The sequence below is a fragment of the Apis florea genome, unplaced genomic scaffold (assembly GCF_048593485.1).
Source record: "Apis florea isolate Af1SG1 unplaced genomic scaffold, ASM4859348v1 contig_2272_pilon, whole genome shotgun sequence".
Taxonomy (NCBI): domain Eukaryota; kingdom Metazoa; phylum Arthropoda; class Insecta; order Hymenoptera; family Apidae; genus Apis; species Apis florea.
This window is the reverse complement of record NW_028256549.1, coordinates 8,442,071-8,467,233: the sequence shown is the minus strand read 5'-3', so window position 1 is coordinate 8,467,233 and position 25,163 is coordinate 8,442,071. Positions and strand designations below refer to the sequence as shown.

At 22.8% G+C, this 25,163-nt stretch overlaps 1 protein-coding gene across 4 annotated transcripts in view; it reads right to left on the bottom strand.

The window, feature by feature from the left end:
• The window catches only part of LOC100869557 (ras-related and estrogen-regulated growth inhibitor), a 131,430-nt gene that overhangs the window by 93,828 nt on the left and 12,439 nt on the right, over window positions 1–25,163 (bottom strand). For all 4 annotated transcript variants that reach the window (XM_086917908.1, XM_086917912.1, XM_086917911.1 and 1 more), the window contains one exon: window positions 12,943–12,999. In XM_086917908.1, the coding sequence (XP_086774034.1) occupies window positions 12,943–12,999 (57 nt within the window). The remainder of the gene's footprint in view (window positions 1–12,942; window positions 13,000–25,163) is intronic.

Sequence of the window (25,163 nt, the reverse complement as noted above, 5' to 3'; positions counted from 1 at the left end):
ACCAATTTTGCTTGAAAACTTTTTAAACTTTGATTTATTCAAAACAAAATCTCAAAAAAAAAAATTTATTCTATATTTTCGATTTATTTTTTCATTTACAATCACTTCTTCTACGATCGTACTATTATTTTTAAAATGCCCTTATAATCCATAAAAACCTTAAAAATCGTTATATCATAAAAACTAAAAATAATTATCAAAAAATAAAAAATCAGCAAAATTGAACTAGCACTTTCCTTTTTTCCTTCGAAATAATCACAAGATTTATCGAATATTGTTTTCGAAGTTAGATTCGAAGATAACCGTTTCGCCAGATATTTAAGAACGCATAGATTGTAGACACGGGACAAGACTTTCATCCACTTTCTTGTCTAGCTCCATCGATCAAGTCTTCTAATTACAGTTCTTGAACATTGACCGAGACCGATGGCGTTAAAATACCATCCATGCTTGTTTATGGCCCCTTGTTCCATGAAAAACGACAAAGAACCTGACGATTATAACATTGTTTCGAGAAAACGAAACTCCCTCTGCAACTGCGTTTCGTATTGTTGCAGATAGATAATATAAGTGCATAAAACGAGAAGAGAAATCAGACGATACGGTTAATTAAGTACGAGAGATTGTTATATCTCAATTGTCTGAGAATTTTGCTCAGAGATTTTTCTTCGTGATTAAAAGTTCGTAAAATTGAACGTTGCGATCGTAATCGATAGTAAAGAAAGATAGTTTTGTATTTGTTTTTTCTGATGGGAATTTATGAAAAGAGCACAGGATATCTAATGAAGGTTTTTAGTGAAAGTTCTAAATGAAATTTAAGAAAGAAATAGTAAAATTTTATGGAGATTTAAAAGATGAGAATTAAGATAGTATTATATTTTAGAATTAGAATTAATTAGGAATTATTTTATTTTATTTTTGTGTGCTATATATAAAAATAAATCTTATAAGTACAATTTTTTTAGTAATCATATTTTTCACTTTTATATTTAAAAAAATTCTTTTTTCATTTGTTTGATCACCAATTATCAAATATAATAATGTGTAATAAAATAAAATATGTAAAATTTTATAAATTTAAATAATGTGCAATATAAGTGTACAAAATTTTCAGCATTTATTTATTTCAATAAATAATATATAATATAATAAATAATATAAATAACAATATAATCAATGAAAATTTGTGATAATAAGTTACGATCTATAATATAGTTACGATATAATAGAAATTGAAAAAATATTAAACATTCATTATAATTCATTAAATATTTTATATTTAATTTATATATTCTGATAGATAGACTTTGCTATTATTCATTTATATTCTTATTTATATTTTTATTTGTGATTCATATTTTTAAAAATAAAACATTATATATATTTTATCTTATCAAAAACTTATCTTCAAGTAACAATGAAAAAGATAAGCTTTGTTTTTATTTGAAAATAATCTTTCTATGATATATATAAATTAATATATGCATATATTTGTATGAGATATATTTTTGATTCTAAAAAATAAACACAAAAATTTCTACATAAAAATATCGGCTTATTTATTAAAATTATAAGTAATTTAAATTTGCATTGGATACGATAGTGTAATGGAGATGGAATTATTTCATTTTATTTCTCTTTGTTATTATTAACATTTTTGTAATACAATTTTTGTATTTATTTCGATCTTTGAAATCCACATTCCAAAGATATCCGATGAATATATAAAATATACATATATTTTAAATACATTAATATATACATAAATATATTACAAAAGAAAATCTTATCTGAGAAAACATTAGGAAACATAGAGCTCTATTCCTTAAAACTACTATATTAATTACATTTCACGCGATAACACCATATACCGTATAAAAAAAATCACCGCTCGAACTCTATCTATAAGTTAGATAACCACGTTGCATAACTACACGCTCGCTGCTCTTAAATCATCGGCAGAGAGAACATGATCTTTATTACTATTCCATAAATTATTCACCGTCAACATAAACATTTCTCGATTTTCTACCACCCGTGCGCGAAAAGAAAAACGAATGAAAACAAATCCAAGGCCCGGCATATCCTCCTCGAAGCACGTACTCTCCATTCACCGGAACACAGTGTTTCCCCAACAGAAACGGTATGGAATGAACTCTTCCTTACCAAACATTGTTGTACACGAATAACATCTACCGTCCATGTATTCGAACAAAATACTACCGAAATCTGCGCGAAATGCTTGCAAAGATCTCCTCTTTGGAGAGAGGAATGATCCATTTGACAGTTTTCTTCGTAAGACTATTTTTAATGATTCTGGCGAAAGAGGCAGAGAATGAGAAGCAAATATGGAAGAAAGATATAATAAAAGTACTCGTAATTTAGTCTCTAATTCAAGAATTTCGAGGAAAAATTTTAGAATCGTTCAGGAGCCAGATATTACGTTTGAAACATTAAAATGCTGGATGAAATTTAAGAATTGCATTAAAATCTTACTAAGAATTGTTTTAAAACGAAAATAAAATTATATTTCAATTTGTATAATTTTTATAAATCTATATTTTGTACTTGCATTTTTTAAACGTTAAATTAAAACGTTAAATTTCATTGCAAACAATTTTCATTTAAATTTTTTTAATTAGTTTCTTAATTTTTAATCAATTTATAAAATTCTTTTAAAAAAATCTGTAATTTATTTATTACTCACATATGTAATTTTATATTCATTTAATGTCTCTTCGTAATGATTTTCTATGATCTTCTATCTAATTATAAATCGTGGAATCTTATAAAATTTGAAAAACATTAAAATATATTTATAACTATGATAAATTTAATTCCTTTTTAAATCAAGGGAATAACTTAAAATTTGTACAGTGGAATAAAATTGTGTAATTCATTATTTATTTATCTAATATATTTTTCGTACTTTAATATAATAAATTATTTACACATTTTTCAATAATATTACGTATTATTGTTAATACTTGATGTTTAATAAATTAGAATATATTTATATTTAAAATATTAAAAATATAGGTAATAAAAATTAAAAGATTGAATTTAAAATTCTTTGAAGATTATTTTAATTTTTTTATTTCTGCAAATAATAATAATAATATTTTAAAATGAAATTGTACTTATGCTAAAATTGTAGAAAGTTTTATCAATAAACTAAATAAATATCAAAGCATGTAAATATTGCTTTGATTTAGTCATATTTTATAAATATAATATACGCGTATTATTTATTGATTATTTCACATTTTATTTTATGTTATAACTTTTTAATAATTAATATACATACATAACAATTTTTTCTTATTTTAATTTATAGAGTATACCATCAAAGTTTGATTGAAAAAAAATGGAACATTCTATAATATAATAATGTTATAAGATTATAGATATATTATAATAATAATCATATTAGCTATATTTATTTAAATATAGTGTCTAATTATATTATTCTCTAATGATTATTAATATTATATTACAATCATAACATTCATTTTTCCATATTCTGAAGCTTCTGTACATATTAAATATGATTTATAGATGAAATTATATTGAAATTAAATTGAAATTATAATTATATATATACTTATATTCCATATTCCATATAATAAATATTTGTGCTCAAAATACATTTTTTTCAGTTCAATCATATCCAATAATTGAAAAAAGGATTCTTATGTAATAATTTTAAAAGCAAATAATCATTATTGTATTAACACTTTAAGTGTTTTGTACAAAAACGAATTAAATTAAGAAATAAGAAAATTTCAAAAATTCAATTGAATATTAAAATAATACAATATATGCATGAAAAAAAGAGAGAGAGAAAAAGAGACGAAAGAATGAAAAATCACGAATGTGAGAAAAAAAGAAAACAGACAAAGAAAAGTCAAGGGTGTAAATTGGATATATATGTGATATAAGAAATAAAGTTGACATTATCCTTTATTTCGAATTTGAATATGAATTTTGGAAGACAAAGAGAAAACGAAAGAAAGAAATCGAAAGAAAATCAATTAATATTCAAATGATTGCAAGAAAATGATATATTCCATAGTTTTATTATATATACCATTGTTAAATACCGTATTATTATAAATCATCTTGATTAAATATATCCAACTTTATTTAAAATAATATACGATCGATGATTCTTTATTCATTCATTTCTACATATATTTATGTACGTGTTTAAAATATTTTTGTCGCGCGATTTCTTATAAATTCGATCCTAAAGAGATTAATGGCTAGCGTTTAGTCATGATCACCAAACCAATCTTTCTCGAGGGCATACCATTACAGAAATATGCACACGAAGAAGGAAAACGAGATACGCGCCTAGAAATAGAGGGCGGAGATTTAAACTTTCGATATGAAATAAAGAGTCTATGGAGAGGGTCGAGAAGAGAATGCAGATCTCTCCCATAATTCATGCAGGTTACCTTGCTATAATAATTGCCATGCAGTCGCGCACATGTGAGCGAGAGACATCATGGATATCCGCCCCTGGAAAAATCTAGACAGGTATGTCCTTATCGTCGCGATAGCTTTCCTCAATTTCTGAGATATGTAAAAAAAACTGAGCTTTATTTATTTATGATTATAATTCAAATTAAATTTCTTTTTGCTTTTTGAGAAAAAATGAGAGAACTTCGTAAGATTCTAGACAGATGTCTCTTATCATCGTATAATTTTTCTTTATGTCTGATATATATGGTAACACTTATTTTATTTATTTATCTATGAACGTAACTCAAATTTAAATTTCTTTTTGTTTTGGAAGAAAGAAAAAGAAAAATAAGAGGACTTCGTACGATTCAAGTTTACAATCAAAAATTGCAATGATTCAGAAAAATTTTACAAATTGAATATCAAGAAATCCTTTCAATTTCTCAATGTTCTAGCTCTATTCTTCTGTTTCGTACATAGAAAGTGTTCATTTAAAACCTTCCAACTTAAATTATGTCAAGAACAATACATTTTTTTTATTCTATGGAAAGAAAAAATAAAATATTTGTATTTAAAATTTTTTTATCAAATTTTAAAAAGATAAATATTTAATAAAATACAAAAGTAATAAAATAAAAAATTATTAAAATAAAATAATAAAATAAAAAATATTAATTAACATTTACATTTACAAATTTTCAAAATTCTCTTTATTTGTGTTATAAGCAGACTTTTATGTGAAATCAAATTTTCATGAATATGATTAAAAAAATGAAACTTTGATAAATACTTTATAAAATATTTACTTCAAATATCATAATGCAAACTATATTGAATATTTTATGTCTTTTCTTACACTATGTGCATTCTATAAATTTTATATAGAATGTTATATAATATTTATAATTTATATTTATATTTTTAATTTTATATAAATATATTTAATTTATAGATAATATATGTAATTTATTTATGTATATATTTACATAACATATTGGCAGTGATAAATCTAATAATAATAATACTTATAGTATATATTATTATATACTTCAAATTCAATTCTTATTATTCTTAGAATTTACTTACTTTGTACTACCATTGTACTAAAATAAAATCAATAAACTTTTAATATATAAAAATAGAATAATGGAAAATATAGAAATGTTAGAAAAAAGAATTTATTTAAATTAAAAGTTTTCAAAATATTCTGTATTATCGTTTAACATAAATATACATCACTATATTAAAATTATGCATTATAATAAAAAAGATTATAATACATATACTATATTATTATAATAAATTATAGCAATAAAAACTATGAAATAAATTTAAACAATTTTAAGATTTACAAATATATTATTATTTATTAATGAACGACACTAAATTAGGAATAAAAATATGATCTTTAACAATATTTTTTTTCAAAAATCAGTTCTGAAGTGATGAATTAATACATATTTATCTGGTTAATTATTTGGACTAGTTTTACAATATTCATAAAGCATAAAATTTTTTAAATTGAAGCTATTTGGAATAATAACTGTTAGAAATATTACGAAAATAAGTGATCTACGAGGCCATTGCTTTTAAAAATAATGACTGTCAATAATATATGCGATGAAAACGAATTATGGAAATATAATTTGAATTCTAATTTAATCGCGTTCCTATAATGTATAATTTAATTGTGTTCAAAGTAATAATATTCTTGCGACTTATTGTAAAGAATTCTTTAATTTTTATACTGTTTTATTGATACTAGAGAAACATAGTATAAGAGGAAGAAACAGTTTGAGGAAATATTAAACAGACTAACTAGAACAAGTAAACGAAAGATAATGAAAAAAAGAGGATAAGAGATAAATAATAGAGGTTAAAAAATTAATATTTGTAATTTGAATCATTTTTGCCATAAATAACTTTTCTATCGATATAATATTTACTTTACAAAAATATCTTGAAAAATAATATTTTATTTTTTCTCAATAGCACGTATCGAATAGTAAAAAAAGAAAACTTAAAAAACCAAAAATTCTAAGATAATTATTATTAATTTTTTCAAATGAAAAATTTAAAAAAGAATTAAAAGAGGTTAAAAAAAATATCAAAAATAGAAGAAAAAATGTTAATAATAAACAATAAAGAAACAAAGTTAGCAAATTTTATTTTATATAATTTATTATCAATTACATATAAATATAATAAAGAAATGAAAAATTCAAAATCTTGTATCATTAGTTACTAACTAATTAAAAAGTTCAATATTAATAAATTTTATTAAATCATAATAAACTTCAATTTCTCGTATATTCATATGATACATAACATCATTAAAATAATAATAAAAAAATAATAAAAAAAATTTTAATTATTGAAACAAAAAAATTTAAAATTCCATAAATTCAGGAGAGATTAAATATATATTTCAAATTATATATATATTTCAAATTATAATATATTTCAAATTACAATAAATTATGTTTATAATACAATATTGACAATAATTAAACGTTATTGTAGACAATTATAATGTTCCATTTTAAATAATAATAATAATGTAAAAAATTATTCAGAAAAGCTTAAATATAATAATTCACAAGACATAAAAAAATATATCAAACTAATATAAATCCACTGTACAATTTCAAGTAATAATTTCTTTCATTTAACTAAAAATAAAATTTATTATCATAGATAGTTTCATTTCTTTCACGCTCAAAATTAATCCAATAATTCATGTATAAAAATGTATATCGTAACATAAATCTTAAGATCCTAATCTCTATTGCACAGACAAACCCGAATCATTGATCTATACAAACGAAATCTCAGAATTTTCCTAATCTGAAACGATAAGAAAATCCTTCCCACGAAATCCACAGTGGAAACAAATCGAATAAAATTCATTCAAAACAAAACGATCACCATTAACGACGCTTTCAGAACCCTTAAGAATCGAAAACACGAACAGAAAACGGCCGCGTCAAAAGCGGTCGCGAGAATTGAGAAAATTAGCTTGAACAACTTCCCTGGAAAGCAGTACGAGAGACTTCTTCGTGTGTAGGTACAAGATCCGTCGAGCGGCAGGAGAATCATAAATTGATTGTGCCGGCGAAACAGGTAGGCAAGACTTAACGTAATACATTCGTCAGAAAGCAAGAAGGTGAAATCGAGCGATCTCTATTATTTAGCCAAGTGAAAACCGAGACTAAGTCAGAGACCTGAGTTTATCTGTCTCTCTCTCTCTCTCTCTCTCTCTCTCTTTCTCTTTCTTTATTTCTCCAGAGATTGTAAATCATGGCCTATTATACGCGCGACCGCATGCATCGGTCATTGGCGGGTAATATGAATTCGAGCGCGGACACAACTAGATCTTAAGAGATTACGACGAAGCCTCGTAGCAATTTTCCTGTTCTCCATTCTCACGGTCTGCTTTTGATTTTATTAATTGACTATTATAATTGACTATTAACTAAACACATGTTTGGGAATAATATCTTATATTAATATTAATTATTATAAAATACCTTCTTTTGTATGCTATATATTATTGCTAAATTGCAAATTTTTATGCAAATATATATTTTTTATATTTATATTTTTTCACATTATATCTATATTGCATCTTTTATATAAATGACTATATACATATAGTCATCTAATGATTGTTAAATATATAAACAGATTTTTTTATAGTGAAGAATTAATTCAATATAAGATAAATATTACATAAAAATATATAATAATTCAGAAAATAGAATTTTCAGCTTATTCTCAAATGAACGATCAATAATAGAAAATTTTTAAAAAATATCATTATATTTACGTTTTACCTTTTTATATCATTCGTTTTATCTTTATAAATCCAAAATAAACAACTACTAATGACTAATAATCTTTTTTATAAAAAAAAAGAAAACATTTGATTTAACATTCTTTTTGATAAATATTATGTTTTAAATAGTTTTAAACATTAAAAATTATTAATGAACAAGTTTTTTTATTCTTTTATTAAATTTTATATTTTTTATTTCTCTATTTCATTTCTCTGCATTAAAGTTTTTCGCCAATTTTATTTATATTATATTTATTTTATTGAAATATTCATACTATAAAAAAATGTTTGTTTTAATTAAATAACAAATTTATAACATAATATGTTTGAATATTGTTATAAATTCAAAATGTATTTTTCTTCGATTTACTGTATCGTTAATTGTACTGATCGTAGCGATCGATTATTTTTAAGAATATCTTTAATTAAAATCGTACTGTGCTCAAAGGTCAATTATAGCTCGTTCAACATGTACAAACGCTTGATAATAAGCGCAATACAAAGCGCTACATGGTCCCATACGCGTTGTTTTCGCGGTACCATAATGGCGGCACGCCTCTAGTAGCGCGATTAACAAAAGCGATCTATTAAATAGACCATTGTGCTGTCTGGAGATGTGAATGACACCAGGCAGCGCGCCGCCACGGAGAAATTAAATTCTTTATCGCATTGGCGAGATTCGCGCTGAAATAATGCGCGATGCGGATAACGTTCTTGCCTATGAGCGATTTGTTAGAAGTTTCTGAACCATAATTTGAAAGATGATAAATGAAAGATTTTGATTTTGTGCTTATTACGCAAGATAATTCAGTTTGAATATTTCATTTAACATATACAGTATTTTGAAATCAACATTTTTTAAATTATCTAAATATTATTTTAGAACACTATTTAATCTGATATCTTTGTTTGGATTAAATTTTTAAAAATTTTAAATTGTTTAAAACAACTTAAATTGGATGTAAAATTTTATTGAAGATATTGAAGACTACAATCAATATTTTGTTAGTTTTCTGCTAGAAAATTTAATCTCTTGAGAATATTTTTTAACAATATACACATGTAATATAACTTCGCAAAGTATCTAATTATGAATAATTATTTCGATTTGTAATTATATGTCTGAGATTCTTAATTTCTATAAAAAAAAATTCATAAATTTATAAACGATTTCATATCAATATATTCTCGTCTCTCTTTTTATTTTTTTTTTTATAAATTTCTTATTAACTAAATTATATATATTTTACGTTATATAGTAATTGCTCTTATATTGAATGAAATTATCTCTCTGTGGTATTATCATTATAATACCATTCAACTTTATAACACAATTTTATATACTGCTTTCCGTCAATGCATTCAGTAATATTTATCAAAGAATTAAAAATACATATTATTTTTAATACATCTTTCAATTCATTATAAATAAATCATTTCATCATCAAAAATATCAAAAATTAGAATTTCAGAATTTAATTATCAAATTTGAAACGCTCATTCTATGATTTTACAAATCTTTTATATTTTTTTAGTCTGAAAATATTATTAGTTTTTTGTTATTATTATAGTATCATATAACTAATATAAACTATATGACGAAATATATGACGAAAATTCATTTATTGAATATCATTCATCTTTAACGAAAATACAAATTTTTCGATATTTTTCATTTATTATAATCTATAATATAATCTATCTATTATAAAATATAAAAAAAAAACAAATTGTAAACAAAATATAACTTACAAAGATGTTTGGTACCAATTAATCCTGGAAATATTAATTTTCTGTCATCATTATGATGTCATATCTTATAATTAGAGTCTATTTATTGAATACATATGTCATTCATCTTCAACAAAAACGTTACCAAACGTTTTTTTTTTGATATATTTATGGTACATTATAATTCATTCTAAAATACGTATAATACATATTATACATACGTTTTATCATTATTATGATATCATATATTTCTATAATCGAAATTCATTTTTATTGAGTGTCATTTATCTTCAAAAAAAGAAAGAAACGGTAAAAAAATTCAACGTTTTCATTCAATATTGTATAATAATAATATTATAATATCATAATTATTCCAAAATATTAAAACAAATTGTAAAATTCACATTCCACTAACTTATAACCTTCGCCTTTCGTATATTCATAAAATCAACCCTGGAGATATACTAAAGAAGAACGAGCCAGGCAAAAACGAAGAGAAATACGAGAGTAAAAATGCGAGAAGGCAAATCTTGTTGAAAATCTTGTCGTTGCTCGCCACGACTCTCGGTATGCATAGCTTAAAGGGGAACTGGAACTCGCAGTAAAAGGAGTCTAGATAATCACGTTTATACGATGGTCCGCATTCCGAGAATTCGATACTCTACGGGGAAGAAGTTGTTGCACGCTCTCAGGGCCCGTTTTCACGATCGTTCAATTTGTACTCGCGGTCGGCCGATGATCGCCCCCTCACAATCGTGAAAAGAAATCATGTGTAATCTCTTTTAATCATATTGTCATAATTCCTCGAGAATTTTTGAAAGATGACACATTGTAAGCCTTATATATAGTTAATGATAATAACAGTAGTTAATAACAATATTTTTTTTAATTTTGTTTAATTCTAATTTCTTAAAATTAAATGTTTCTAAAAAAAGGAGTTTATAGATCCACAGACTTTTTTCGATAAATCGTTTTTAATTAATTAAGATAATTATACAAGAATATTTTTCTAAAATTTTTTTTTCAATATACCAACAATTAATGTAAATATAATGTTTTTTTTAATGAAATTTTTAAAAAAAATTTTCATGTATAGTTTGCTTTTCTTTTCATATATCGCTGTAAATTAAATTATCGAAAAATTAAAAATTATGGAAACAAATGAGCGATGTATAACATAAATAATAATTAATAAAAAAAATTAATATAAATAATTAATACAGATTTAAAATTTGTCTAAATTGTTTTGGAATATATACTTTTTGATTATTATTTATATTGAATGAAAAATAATCCATTGAATATTACAGATCAAAATAATTTGGAAGATATAAGAAGTTCTAAGAAGTCAAAGATAATCCATTGGATTCATTACAGATAACTGTAGCAATTGATATTTTGAATTCGAAAATAAACAACGATATTCAAGAATTTTTTAAACATATTAAGAATTTTTAATTAGATCAATTAAGTAATTTTAGAAATTAAAAAATGTTGAATTTTTTTTTGTATCAAATATTAAAAACAATTAAAAATATATGTTTTTTTTACAAAATTAATTATGATAATGAATTTGAGACTAGATTGAATAATTTAATACTTCTCGGGTAATAGCTTTAAAAATAATTATATTACATGTCACATATAGTTTTAAAACTATCATTATCAAAAATCTATCATTGTTAAAAAAAAAAATAAAATATAATTCATTATTATTAGATTTTAAGAGCAAATATTGCAAATATTGATTTTCCAAATATTAATAAAAATCTTTTATTTTTATATATTGAATGTTCTATAGCCGTTGTGCATTCATAACATGTGTCAGTATGAAACCGTCCATTTAATTATAAGTTTATTATTTTATAAATACATACCGATATTCAAAAAATAATCGATAAATAATCGATGAATTAATATTATTAATCCATAAAGAATAAAATTATTGGACATGAATTTCACTTTCTCTATTATTAAATGCAGTTCAATTTTCTTTCGACATTTCGAATTTCTGCATGAGAATATATGATGTCATATTATTCTCATTGCTACTGCTGGATTAAACAAAATTACGTCACAACGTTAAAATTACGTGACATAATGCGATGTTTGGCTTTGATCTATCCAGTAGTCATAATGGAGATAATATGATATCACTTATAAAGAAATTATTTTTCATATTAGGGAGATATTTTTAATAGCACAAGAGAATAGCATATTGGCTATCATCTGGCAAATCTGATTTGGGATCATCCAAAGAATCCATGGAATTCGAAAATAATATATAAAACAATATCGTTAAGCAATTAAAGTAGCAATGATCAAAATTACCGAAATTATAACGATAGTTTTATATTAATCTCATATAATTCATTCGTTAAGTATATATTTTGGGCATATTATATCGGCCATTATGCTTGTAGAAAACAGGATTTGTATAAGTTACTCAAGATTACATAGTTTTCTCTACTTCAATATATTCAAAATTTAGCAAAATTGAAACTTTTTTTTATAAATAATTATCCTAATATAAAATTTAATCAATTAATATTTAAATCTTTAACCATTTTTATTAAGAAAAAACTAGTCTATTTTATGCCATTAAAACATAATTCTGTATTACTAAGATAAAAATAAAACCTTTTCGATTGTAAAATATAGCAGATTAAAAATATAAAGTGGCTTAGTATAATAAAATAATCAGTTGATCGTAGAAAGAATAAAAAAAAAAGCTGTCCAAATAAGTTATATTCGCTTATACCATGATGAAAAATATTGAGAACTATGGCCAAGATGAAAGTAACGAGAGAAAAGGTTTGATTTTCGAGTAACGCGTAGCAAGAATGGTGTAAACGGTTACGAAAGAATTAAAGAATATAAAAGAAACGAAAAAAAGAGCGACTTACCACTGGTTGAGCTGTATTCGCCAATATATCGCCTCGTCAAATAGCGTACTACCACGGCTGAAAGAAAAAACAAGATGTTAAACGTGTGAAATATTTTTAAAGAGATAAGTATCGAGGCAATTAAAATTATGATCGCACATGATGATGTGATTTTTTTCTAAGTGAAAGTTGAACATTATATGCTATAATAATACGTTATTATTCATGATAATTAATTAATCCTTTAATTGATTAATTATAATTAAAATATTGAATAATCGAAAAACATAATATAATATTATAATTAGTTACGCAATACAATACAATTATACAAAAGTATAATTATAATTTTTGATAATTTTTTTTTATTTTTCAATTATTCTTGTTCTTATAATTTGTGTTTAATTAAAAGAAATAATAAAATTATTATTAATTTTTTATTATTATATTGTATATTTATTTATATTTATTATTTTGTATTATTTAGTTAGATTTCTGTAATTTATCTATTATTATTGATTATTATCTCTTGTATTTTAATAAATAACTTTTAATAGCTTAAATTGTATTTTTTATAATGTTTAAATTATAAAATTTGTAAATTTTACTTTATTGCATAATTGTAATTAACAAAATAAATTTTTTTAAATATAATAATTTATTATCTATTCTTAATTTTATTATTTATCTATTCTAATTTTGCTGTTTTATTTTTCTTCTTGTCATAATAAATTGTTCTTTTGTTTATATCATATTTTTTCTAAAAAATTTATGCAATTTGTACATAATATACAATATACATAATGTATTTTTTTTTAATTTTTCTAATAAAAATAATTCTAAAATACTATAATCGCAATTAAATAGTGTGCAATTATTTACAAATGTTTTTATGCGTCAGAATTCTTGATATTTTTAGAATAAAAATTAAAATAAAAATAAACTTAGTTCAAATCTAACTCAAATTATGTAGATCTATGAGAAAAAATTATCTAAAATTCAAGAAATTTATAATTCAAATTTAATTTAAAGTATTACAGTCATTTATGACACAAAAATATTAATTAAGCTTTTTGCATTTTATACTTAGATTTAAATTACTAATAATAAATTAAATAAATAATTAATAGATTATTTTTTTATAAAAGCAATAATTCAAATAAATTCCTTATTTTTTAATAAATTAAAACATTCTGAATTTATTTTCTCTTCATTTTTATTTTCTTTTTCTTTCTTTTCTTTTGGCTTAATAAAATCGGAGGTGACACAATTTCAGAGTAATTTAAATATATTTTAGTTAGAGTTCTTGTCGTTATCAGGCTGAATGAAAGTTCTGCTCGTTTCTTAATTTTAACGAAAACAGGTTTATATAAGTGAAAAGCAATTAATCATCGCGCAATTTCTCTGTTTATTCATATCATATCTTTGCAAGTTTTTTTTTTTTGCAAAAGCTTTTCAACTTCATAGGAATGAAAAACTTCATCATGGTAATTTTCAAACCGCTAAATATTATAAAACTTTCAATCTGATATCTTGAAAATTAGTGCATTTGAATTATGTAATATATGTTTTATTTACTTAATTTTTCTTAATTATGTAATATCAAATGGAAGAATTCATGTTGCTGTTTAAAATTATATTAATATTTTCAAAATTCTTAAAAAATAAATAAATATATTAAAAATATTATTAAAAAATTAAAATTTTTATTATTGAATATCATTATCATTATTAATCCATTATAATATTATATAATTGTTTCGTCAAATTAATATATTACAATAAAGAAAATGAATTTGTGAGAAATCTACTATAAACGTCAAAATCAATACACTTTATTAAAATGTGATTAAAAAAATGCTTGTCGCAATGTACTTATGTCAATATTTAACATACTTTTCCTGTCTAAACTGGTTAATTGACATCGATAAATTTGACAAGTGTATCTCAATTATTAGAAAGTTACCCGTTTCTTAGCATGCTCTTTTATACTACATTATTTATCAACAATCACTTTAATGGAAAATTTTAGATTTTCTATTCAATTTTATGTATATTCTTCAAATTTTCATATTTATTAGTTTTCTAATAATTTCTCATTTCTCACAATTTTGAATTCATATCAATATTGTCAATTGTTTTAAAAATTTTCTATGCTTAAAAGCCTGAGTAAGATACTCTTTAATTTATGAAATAAGTAAAATTAAGTTTGGACAATAAAATAATTATCTTATTCATATAATTATTATTCAAATATTTATTTTTTATTTTTTATTTACCAATTATTTTATTACCAATTAACTATCTATTTTATTTTATTTAAATAATAATATGTTTAAAATTATTTTTATAAATAGTTAAATAATTTATTTAATTTTATTTGATATTTAATTTGATATTAAATATTTATTATTAATTTTGTTGCCAAATAAAGATATTTTTCTCTTATAATATGAAATTTTCCTTTATTTAGATCTAAGTATATTTTATTTCATATTATTTCTCTATCTAAAATCTATATTTTTTATATATTTTATTTGTTATCTTTTCAATCTTTATTATTTGTTTTTATTAATCTATTTTAATTAATCAAATTGATAATTCATAAACAAAATTTTTAAAAATAATTATTATTTTTCAAATTTAGAATTTTTGATTTACATTCATTTTTATCTAAAATAAATTTATTTCCTATTGTATTTGTTTACTAATTATTTCTTTTATTTAAAATAAAGAATGCTCAATCCTGATTTAGACGTGAATAGAACTTTCATAAAAATTTCATTCAAATTGTAATTTCCTTAAAAATCCTCCTTTTGCAAATCTCAAAAAAATTTATTTCTTGTTTAAAGTAATTACTTGATTTCAAATAAAAAGTGTTCAATCTTACATAATATATTTAAGTAATTATTTTTTTTATTCAAAATAATTTTATAAATCATGATTCTTTAAAAAATTCATACAATCCTCCACCACTTATTTCTCTCATAATCACTATTTTACTCAAATCTTTCTCCCACCCATAGACTCAATCTCTCGTCTCATCGCACAAAATGAACGACTCATTCAGCCATAGTTTGTGCGCAACCCGATAGAGGCAGTAAATAATTCTCTCGTTACTAGTTTCCTTCGTTTTTCGCACACCTTCGAGGTGGGGGGAATTAATTAAAAAGACACGGGAAAGGATTACTCGTATTCGCACGTGACAGATTAATTGAATTTTCGCTCGGTATCTGCGAATGTTCGGGGGCGTGAAGAGAGCATCCAACGATGGAACGAGGATCGTACGTCATTAATCGCGATAAAAGTATTCTCTTAAACTAACCACCACACCTCCTGTCGACAGCTCACCGACACGAGGAGAAATACGTTCTCTCGTCTCGCTTTCCGTTTCAACCCTGCAATTTCGCGCAGGTTCGCGGAGGATCAATTTCGCTATCCTATCGATCCGTAATTACACGGCTATAACGACCTAGCACCTTGAAAAATAAGCTCACGAATGAGCGATCGAGATGAAATGGAAGGAAGAGAAAAAAGGTTGGCTGGGTGGTAATTTTTTCTAGATTCGTAGAAAAATCCTAGCAACGATCTATTTTTGGGATTGTTTATTTTCCGACGTGTACAATTTCATATAACGGAGCATCGCAGGTATTAGAGCGTTATTCTCCTCTCGTTAGAGTGTGGCGCATTGGAAAATGGTTTCTAAAATCTTTTTTACTTAACGATATAAATATCGTTTAATACTTGAAACATAGATATGAATCGTATATATAAACTTGACTCTTTCACATGATCGTTTGAGCAATTCAATTTTTTCAATAATTCGATATTTATCATACAAGTATGAACAAAACTCGTAATGTCATATGAAAGAAATTTAAATATATGCATGTACTTGTTAATTTTAAATATACATATGCTTATTAATTTATTAATGGTTAACATTGTGAATTTTTGTGAATTTTTTCTTATTTAATATTGCTGTTATAAAATACTTGTTTAATATCTTTTTCATAATGATTTGTTTTTTCGACGTAATTATAAATCGTAGAATTTTATAAAACTTGAAAAAATGAAAATCGATATTTATAATTCTATGATAAATTAAAAAATAATATGCAGTAATAAGCTATTTATTATTTTAATGTATTTTTTATTTTATTAATATTATATTATTATTTTATTTATTCTTTCTTTCAATAATCCATGTTGTAATTCATACTTAATGAAATAAAGTTAACTAATAATATTGTATTATATTTATAATGTTTATTTATTTATAAATAAATAATATTCTATTGTTAAGTATCTAATAACTTATGGAAAGGAATATATGTGGAATTCGAATAAAATATTACATAGTTTTGAAATATATTTGATTGAATTAGAAAATATCTTATAATATCACTTTTAATAAAAATTTAATATTTTTCATAAATATCATGAATTTTACAATCTTTAATTATTAAAATAGAATAAATGTTTCAGTATAATTATTTTAAATTTCATAATTAATTATTACTATCCCTCTTCGAATTGTTTAACTTATATTAATCATTATTAATTACATTAGGATGCTATAAATATGTTTAGGATGTTATTAAATATCTTTTAATCATTATCTATAATTTTTAAAAATTATAAAACAAAAATTTAAAACTATTTCGAATTATACAGAATTGACAAAAATAAAGTTTTTCATGATTATGCATATTTAAATTTTATCTTGGAAATAAGATTAGAAAATGAAACATTATTGATATATTTGTTTATAATATTTTGTTAATCAATTTTATTATCAAAATTTTAACATCCTTTCATCAATTTTTCTAAAAAAATAAAAAATATTAAAAATTTTTAATAATCTTGATTCTAAAATCAAAAACTGTAATTATATGTTTTATATAAAATTTTATCTTATATTTTATTTTATATTTTTTGAATGAATTTTGAATAAAATTATAATATTTTATCTTATATTTTCTAAAATTTATTAATAATATTTAAAAATATTTTATCAATATATAAATATATAAAGCATGTTCTCAATTAATCATGAGCTTGAAACCTTAGTTATTGGGTTATAGAGAATTATCAATTATGTAAGTAAGTAAATACATTGCCATATAAGAATTTAAAATTCTACATTAACTATTTTATTCTTATTCCAAATTCTTGAACTAAAAAACTTTCTATACAGATTTATATATTTAATATAGTCCTTCTTGATTTAAAAATAGTACAATAGTACATAAATTGTACAAAATATCAAATTCAAAAGTTATTTAAAAATAATATTATTAATAATAATACATTTCTGAATAATAAATATTAATTTATCATAAAAAATCAATATATCACATTAATAATAAAAATTTAATAAAATATTTAACGGCTATTATAAATAATTTTCAATAATATTAATAATATACCTTTCAATATTTATTATTTTGTAATTAATATTTAGTATTGAATGTAAGTACTAAATGTAAGTATTAAATGTAATTTCAATGATTATTAGAAACAACATACAACTTAATTTAGAATATTAACTCTTAAATTAAAATAGCTATTTTGTTTTTAGAATTTCTCTGGAATATGAAATGAAATTTATTATTTTTCAATTCAATATATTTTAAAATTATCTTAATTCTCTGCTTAATTCTTCAATATATAAAAAGTAAATTTTCTACAATTTTATATGCATTTATATTATCTCATAATATTTATTAAATATAATGTATTCAGTAATTATATTATGTTTATATCTATATTTTATTATAGTAATCCTAAACTTTCGATATTAAAAATCTCTAGATCTTAAAATATCAATAATGTCTTATTTGTAATAATAAGTAAAACTTCACTTGTAAATAAAAAATATTTTTTAAAGTAGATACGATTGTAATATTTCCTTCTCATATATATTGAAACAGATCTAAAATCAGATTCGTTTCATTTTGTGCAAGATGACAAATTCTGCAATGAGTTGTTTTTATGTATTCAGTATGAAAAGCAAAATCCAATAATATAAATATTTTTGTGCAAAAATTTTGGATTTAAGCAACTTTAGATTGGGTTAGGGATAAATGAAAAGAATATTCGAAGAATAAAGACATATCGAGCTCAGATTATATTCATTTAATTGTTAACCATATATAACTATAATTTCATTAATTCAAAATTGATACTCAGACAATTGAAGCTTGCTGAGAAATGATAAACAAAAATTTAGAAATGCAACATTTATAAGGATAGATTTCCTCAATAATTGAAAAGATATCAATGAGTCAAATGATGCATTTGAGCGATTATTACAATTCATCAAAGAACCATATCTAAATAAAATATGAAAATAAAGAAAATTTATTTTCTAAGCTAACGAATATCTTGTTCATATATAGATATTGTTTACCTTGCATACAAAATCTCGAATTTAAATTAGAGTATTATGTATAATGATTACAAACAAAATTACTTTTGATTATTCTTATCTGTTATAACTAACGTATTAATAAAGTATTAAATCCCAAAGTTTGGACATTAAACTTTTTCTTTTTCCATTGAAGATTTTCTAAGATTCACTGAAACAAAACATTTCGTCTTATCTGAAACATCAGCCATTATTAAAAATCCTCTCGATTTCGCTTAACCAACGAACGAAACATACGTAAAAGAGGAACCAGTTAGCTCTTAACTTGGTGAATCAACACGATGTTCACAGTGGTCCATGTTGCTAGAGCTCGAGGTCTCTCTTTCTCCTTGAATCCCAGCATCGACCATGGACGACAGATTTATAAACGGTGTATATACGAGAACTCGACGAGAGCACGGGACCAGCACCGATCTATGTACTCAATAAGTCTTCGAGGGGTCGAACCTCGGCAGAGAGAGAGAGGACAGCCATGTTGGCGACATGTTAAAGTTCTCTCGTATGTTTCGCGAAGTAACGAAGAAATTTATGAAGCGATGTGTCCTCAAGGACCGCATATGTACGATCGCTGATCTACGAACATATCTTTTAATGACATTTCCTGTACAACTGGCCATTAATTATCATTATTATGTATTTGACGCGATTTTTATAGTTTCATCAAGCGGTTAGGTTTGCAGAAAACACGAAATGAACTTCCTTGCTTTGGTCTTTGTGAAACTCGTTCTAGACGAAGTAAATTTTTTTTTCTTCCTTTTGAAAACAAAATAATTTTAATTTGAAATTGTAAAACTTACGTATAAATTATTAAATTATCAATTGGTAATTATTTCTTGCAATATCTTTATATTGATTTCTAATCATTATTAAGACCGTGATATCTGAATATTTTTATACGGATATAGTATAATTAAATCTATTTATTTCCTAAATATAATAAAAAAAATCAAAGAATATCGATAAAATGTTAAAAATTTAGAACATTTATTACTTTTTTCTTACATATTCAGAAGGAATATAATTTCTTCATCCTTCATTCTTCAGATTCAATTTTCTTTAATAAGAAAATAAAAAGGAATCAAACGTCAAAAAAAATTCAAGATATTTACTTTTCAATAAAATAGTCTAAATTCGCTCTTCTAGATTCAATTTTTCATTTTGAATTTCCTTAGAAAAATCAAAAGAAATTTTTTGCTTTCAAAATTAATCTTTTTCCAAAAAGAATTAAAAAAAAAATCTAATATCAAAGAAAATCAAAACATCAAAAATTCAGAACATATTCTCTTATCCTTTCTGAATAAAATATTTCAAAATAAAGTTTCTTCATTCAAATTTAATCTATAGAATCAGAACCTGCATGCTGAATTAAGTAGAAACAAATAACAGCAAAAAAAGACACAGAAAAACGTATAAATTTTTAATTCTTACTACGAAAAATCTACAATTAAAAAGCAAAGTAAAATATCAAGTTTAAAACTTTTTAATCTCTTTCAATAGAATATTCCAATCAAAAACATATAATTTATACAATCTTTTGTAGATTTAATTTTTCATTAATAAAAAATCATTAGTATCAAAAATTCAACACTTACTATTTCTATTCGATAAAATATTCGAACAATTTCCTCTTTCAAATTCAATTTTCAAAAAAAAAAAAAAAGCAAAGGAAAAAAATAAAACAAAAATCAAAATATCAAAATTCAAAACATCAATTATCTCCTCCCAATAAAATATTCTTAACTATTTCCACATTCCATTATATATATTATATTTTCATTCTCAGTTTTCTCAAAGTTCATTCTCTCAATTTTCTTCGAAAAAGAAAAAGAATTCGCTTTTCTCTTATCACGAATCGCGTTAAATCGACCATAAAACTCGTTTCGAACATCAAAATGGCACACGGTGCTCATTCCCCACGAAATTCTAGTAGCTGACATTTCTAGTCATTCGCAATTTGTACTTTTGTATCGAACGAAAATACGCGTTTAAACTCTCTAGCCGTGGCGCAAACGAAAGTTCAGAGTCGAAGGAAATCCGAGACACACGGTATCAAGATACGTAGTAGAAGTTCGCCGCGACGACTCGTGGAAATTTATGGCGTCTCGCGCATCTCAGAATCCCATATACACACGCGAGAGTGCTATGCACTCTCTTCTATCGTGTTGTGCGAGAACGTGTCGCTAAAGCCTTGTCTTGACAATTGAAAAGGCAAGTGCAAAAAGGAATTATACTATAATGGTAGTATTAAGACTTTTATGAAACTTAATGTTTCAATAAAAATTATGTGATTAGAATTGCAATTTTTTAATGTTTGATTATATTTAAATAGTGCAGGTCTGGAAAATTCTTTCGTTTTTTTATTTTACTTTTTTATATATATTTAAATCTTAAAATTAAATCAAAGTTCTTATTTTAGAAAATATTTTATTTAGTATTATTTTAATTGATAAAGCAAAGTTTTTATACATTATTAATTATAATTATTAAAATGTTTATTTAAATGAAAATTTTAAAGGTTCTATTTAATAATTTTGTGAACTAATTAAAAATTGCACAATTTTAATCTTATTTTTATATTTTCTATTTTTTTCGTTATTTTTTTTTTTTTTTTTAATCTAGATCTGTATTTCCTATAAATATGATATATAAATGAAATAAATGATACATAAATATCTCTCAAGTTTGTTATTCTTTACAAAATCATGTTTATGTGCAATAATTACGAATATTATATAAAGTTGCATAAAGGATAATTGTTTTTTTGCATAGAAATTAAAACATACATAAGATAAATAATCATTTAATATATAAATCTATAATATAAATATATTATATATAATGTATAATGTACGTATATTAATAAATTTCATTAATTAATTAATTTTTTTATACATAGTTATAAATCAGAAATAATAACAACTAAGAGATATAAAATTAATAAAAATCTTTCAATATTGAAAATTTTTAAATATTTTATGGCATAATTTTTATTCTGAATTGTTCAAGAATATGTTTGCAAATAATCCGCATACGTTGTTCACGAATAATCTTCAAAACTTTTTAAACAAAATACAAATCCGAGAAAATTTATGAACAATCTACAATTATATAGTCTTTTGTTGGAATAGAAAACAAGAAATAATATCCGCAGATAAGAAACATGCATCTAGTAAATGAATTTCCTGTAATCTCACTATATAATGCTAAATATTGTTACAGCTAATTTTATATTTCAGCAAGAATTTGCATGAAATTTTTTTTTATTTTTAAACCAACTTTTTAAGAAAATTTCAAAATCATTTTTATCCTCACAAAATTTCTGAATCCAAAATTTATTTAGTATAGTTCTTTAAAAAGATTATTTCTATACCGATAAATTTCGACTAACAATTGTTCTCACAATTAATAGTTTAATAATTTATTGTTTTTTTTTCGTAAATTGAAAAACAGATATATCCTATAAATGTGGACACATGACATTGTTTGTGAACAATCGAACAATAATATAAACTGTATATAAACATTATATGCAAATTGTTTACAAAGAATGTCTCTCAATTTGAATTTGAAAAAATTAAAACAGGGCTTTTATTGGAGAATAAAAAAATTTGTAATATAAAGATCCACACATTAACGATTAATAATCTTTTCAGTTTCGATAAATATTGAACGCTACTTCATAATTTTATTGTCACAACAAACGTTACTGCTTGTTTTTATTTTAATGCAAAAATCAAAGAAAAATATGTGTCCTATAATAATAGCATATTTTAACTAATAATTAATTACATACACAATTAATTGTTAATTAATTAATATAATTAATAATTGACGCAATTAATTATAAATTAAATTTTCAAATTTTCTTGAAAACGAATCTTAAAAATGTTATTTTACATTTCTTATACATATTCGCACGAATAGAATAATCTTTTATTAATTAATCAATTATATCCAATCTAGAATTAGCCAAATTCACATGCAGTGATAAATTTTCAAATTTAATTTTCTCGATGTTTCCAATTTTTTTATCTTGATTTTCATTTTGTTTTAATTAATTTCATTTGCACCATGAATTGTCTATATAGCCTTAAAATTAAGATAAAATTTAAATGTTTGTCTCTAATTATGTTATTTTTATGTGATTAAAATATTTCAATTCGATATTTGTTGAACATCTTTTGGAATAAATAGCAATAAAAAATTCCTCATTATTTCTTTCGTAAGTACATGGCCTAAGAAAGTCGCATTCTCGAGACCTCGTGAATATGACCCGTTCGCGTGCACACAGAGTGAATTGAACGCGTCAACGAGGCCTTTTATCGTGGCTGAATCGCGGACGTGCTCGTAAATATGGCGTTATATGCTCAAAGATACATGATAATACATATCGTTAAACAAATTCACGGGGCGGACAATCATAATCGTTAAGTTGGACACGTCCACATATATTTTTGCGTTTCAAGATGGCACGTATTTTCACGATATAATTATAATTATCGATCGCGGAAAAATAATGAAAATATTACGAAATTTTGAAAAATCATGTATCGTAAATGTATTGCAAATTAAATCATTGCTATATAAAAATCGCTATATAAAAATAAAAAATATTGGGATTAATAATGACTACTTAATAATAAATAAGATAATTTCGATAAAGTATTTTTTAAAATATTTTTTTTATGTTGATCAGTCTATTTTATTGTCTATTTGTAAATTTTGTAAATCATGGAATAAAAATAATTTTTTATAAATGTCCACTATATCAAGATGATAATTAACAAACATGATTCTGATAAACAATTTGTTTAATCATATTTAAAAAATTGATAAATTAATAAATTAAAAAAATTAATCAATTGTTATATAAATAAATAATAAATGATGTACAAAAAATTTTAATGCAAATGTTACTAAATTAAAACAATTTTCACATTATATGCTCGTGAATTCATTAAAACTTATAAGAATATAAATACTTTTATAATATTTAATCTTAAAAATCTAAATTTGATAAATTTAAGATAAAAATTATTTTCATTGATTTTAAGAATTTTTGTTTAATAATTTATAATAATTTAGTTTTTAATTTAGACTTTTTTTAACAATAATATATCTTATTATATAGAAATAACTATAAATGAAAAATTACGAATATAAATTGAAGAAAATTATATTTCAAGTATTCTTTTTTAATTTATATCGTGAATGTTACATATTCATTTTAAAATACTAATAAATTTATAATATAAGATAGGGAAAAAGATAATAAAATTAATAATAAATAAATTAAAATAAATTAAAAAGTCAAAGAATATGCATAAAAATGCTTGAAAAGTACAAAAAATTAAAATTTAATGCCTTTGGAACATCTTAAAAATTAATTTTACAAAAATTATGTTTTGCTAAGATTATTTAGAAAATTAGGAATTTTTTTTCACCTTTAAAAAATAATCATAATTTTGATTTTTTCCTTTCATCCTAGCATATTAGATAGAATATTATTTTCTTAAAATATTTTACTATATATTAGAATATTTTGCAAATTACAGATTAGTACAGTTTACAGATTATAATAATTGTTATAAATATTGAGAAGTTCAAATAAATATTACCAAGTTCGAATCAGTCTATTTGAAATCTTTAAAAATCCTCATCTTCATTTTCATTTTTAAAAATCCTATCTTCTTTCTCCAAACGAATAATTCTTTCGCAAATAAACATTGAGAACATTACATGCATCTTTATTGAAGCAATGACGAAAGTTCGAGGCAAAACGCGGCCAGTTGAACCGAGACATAAGCAA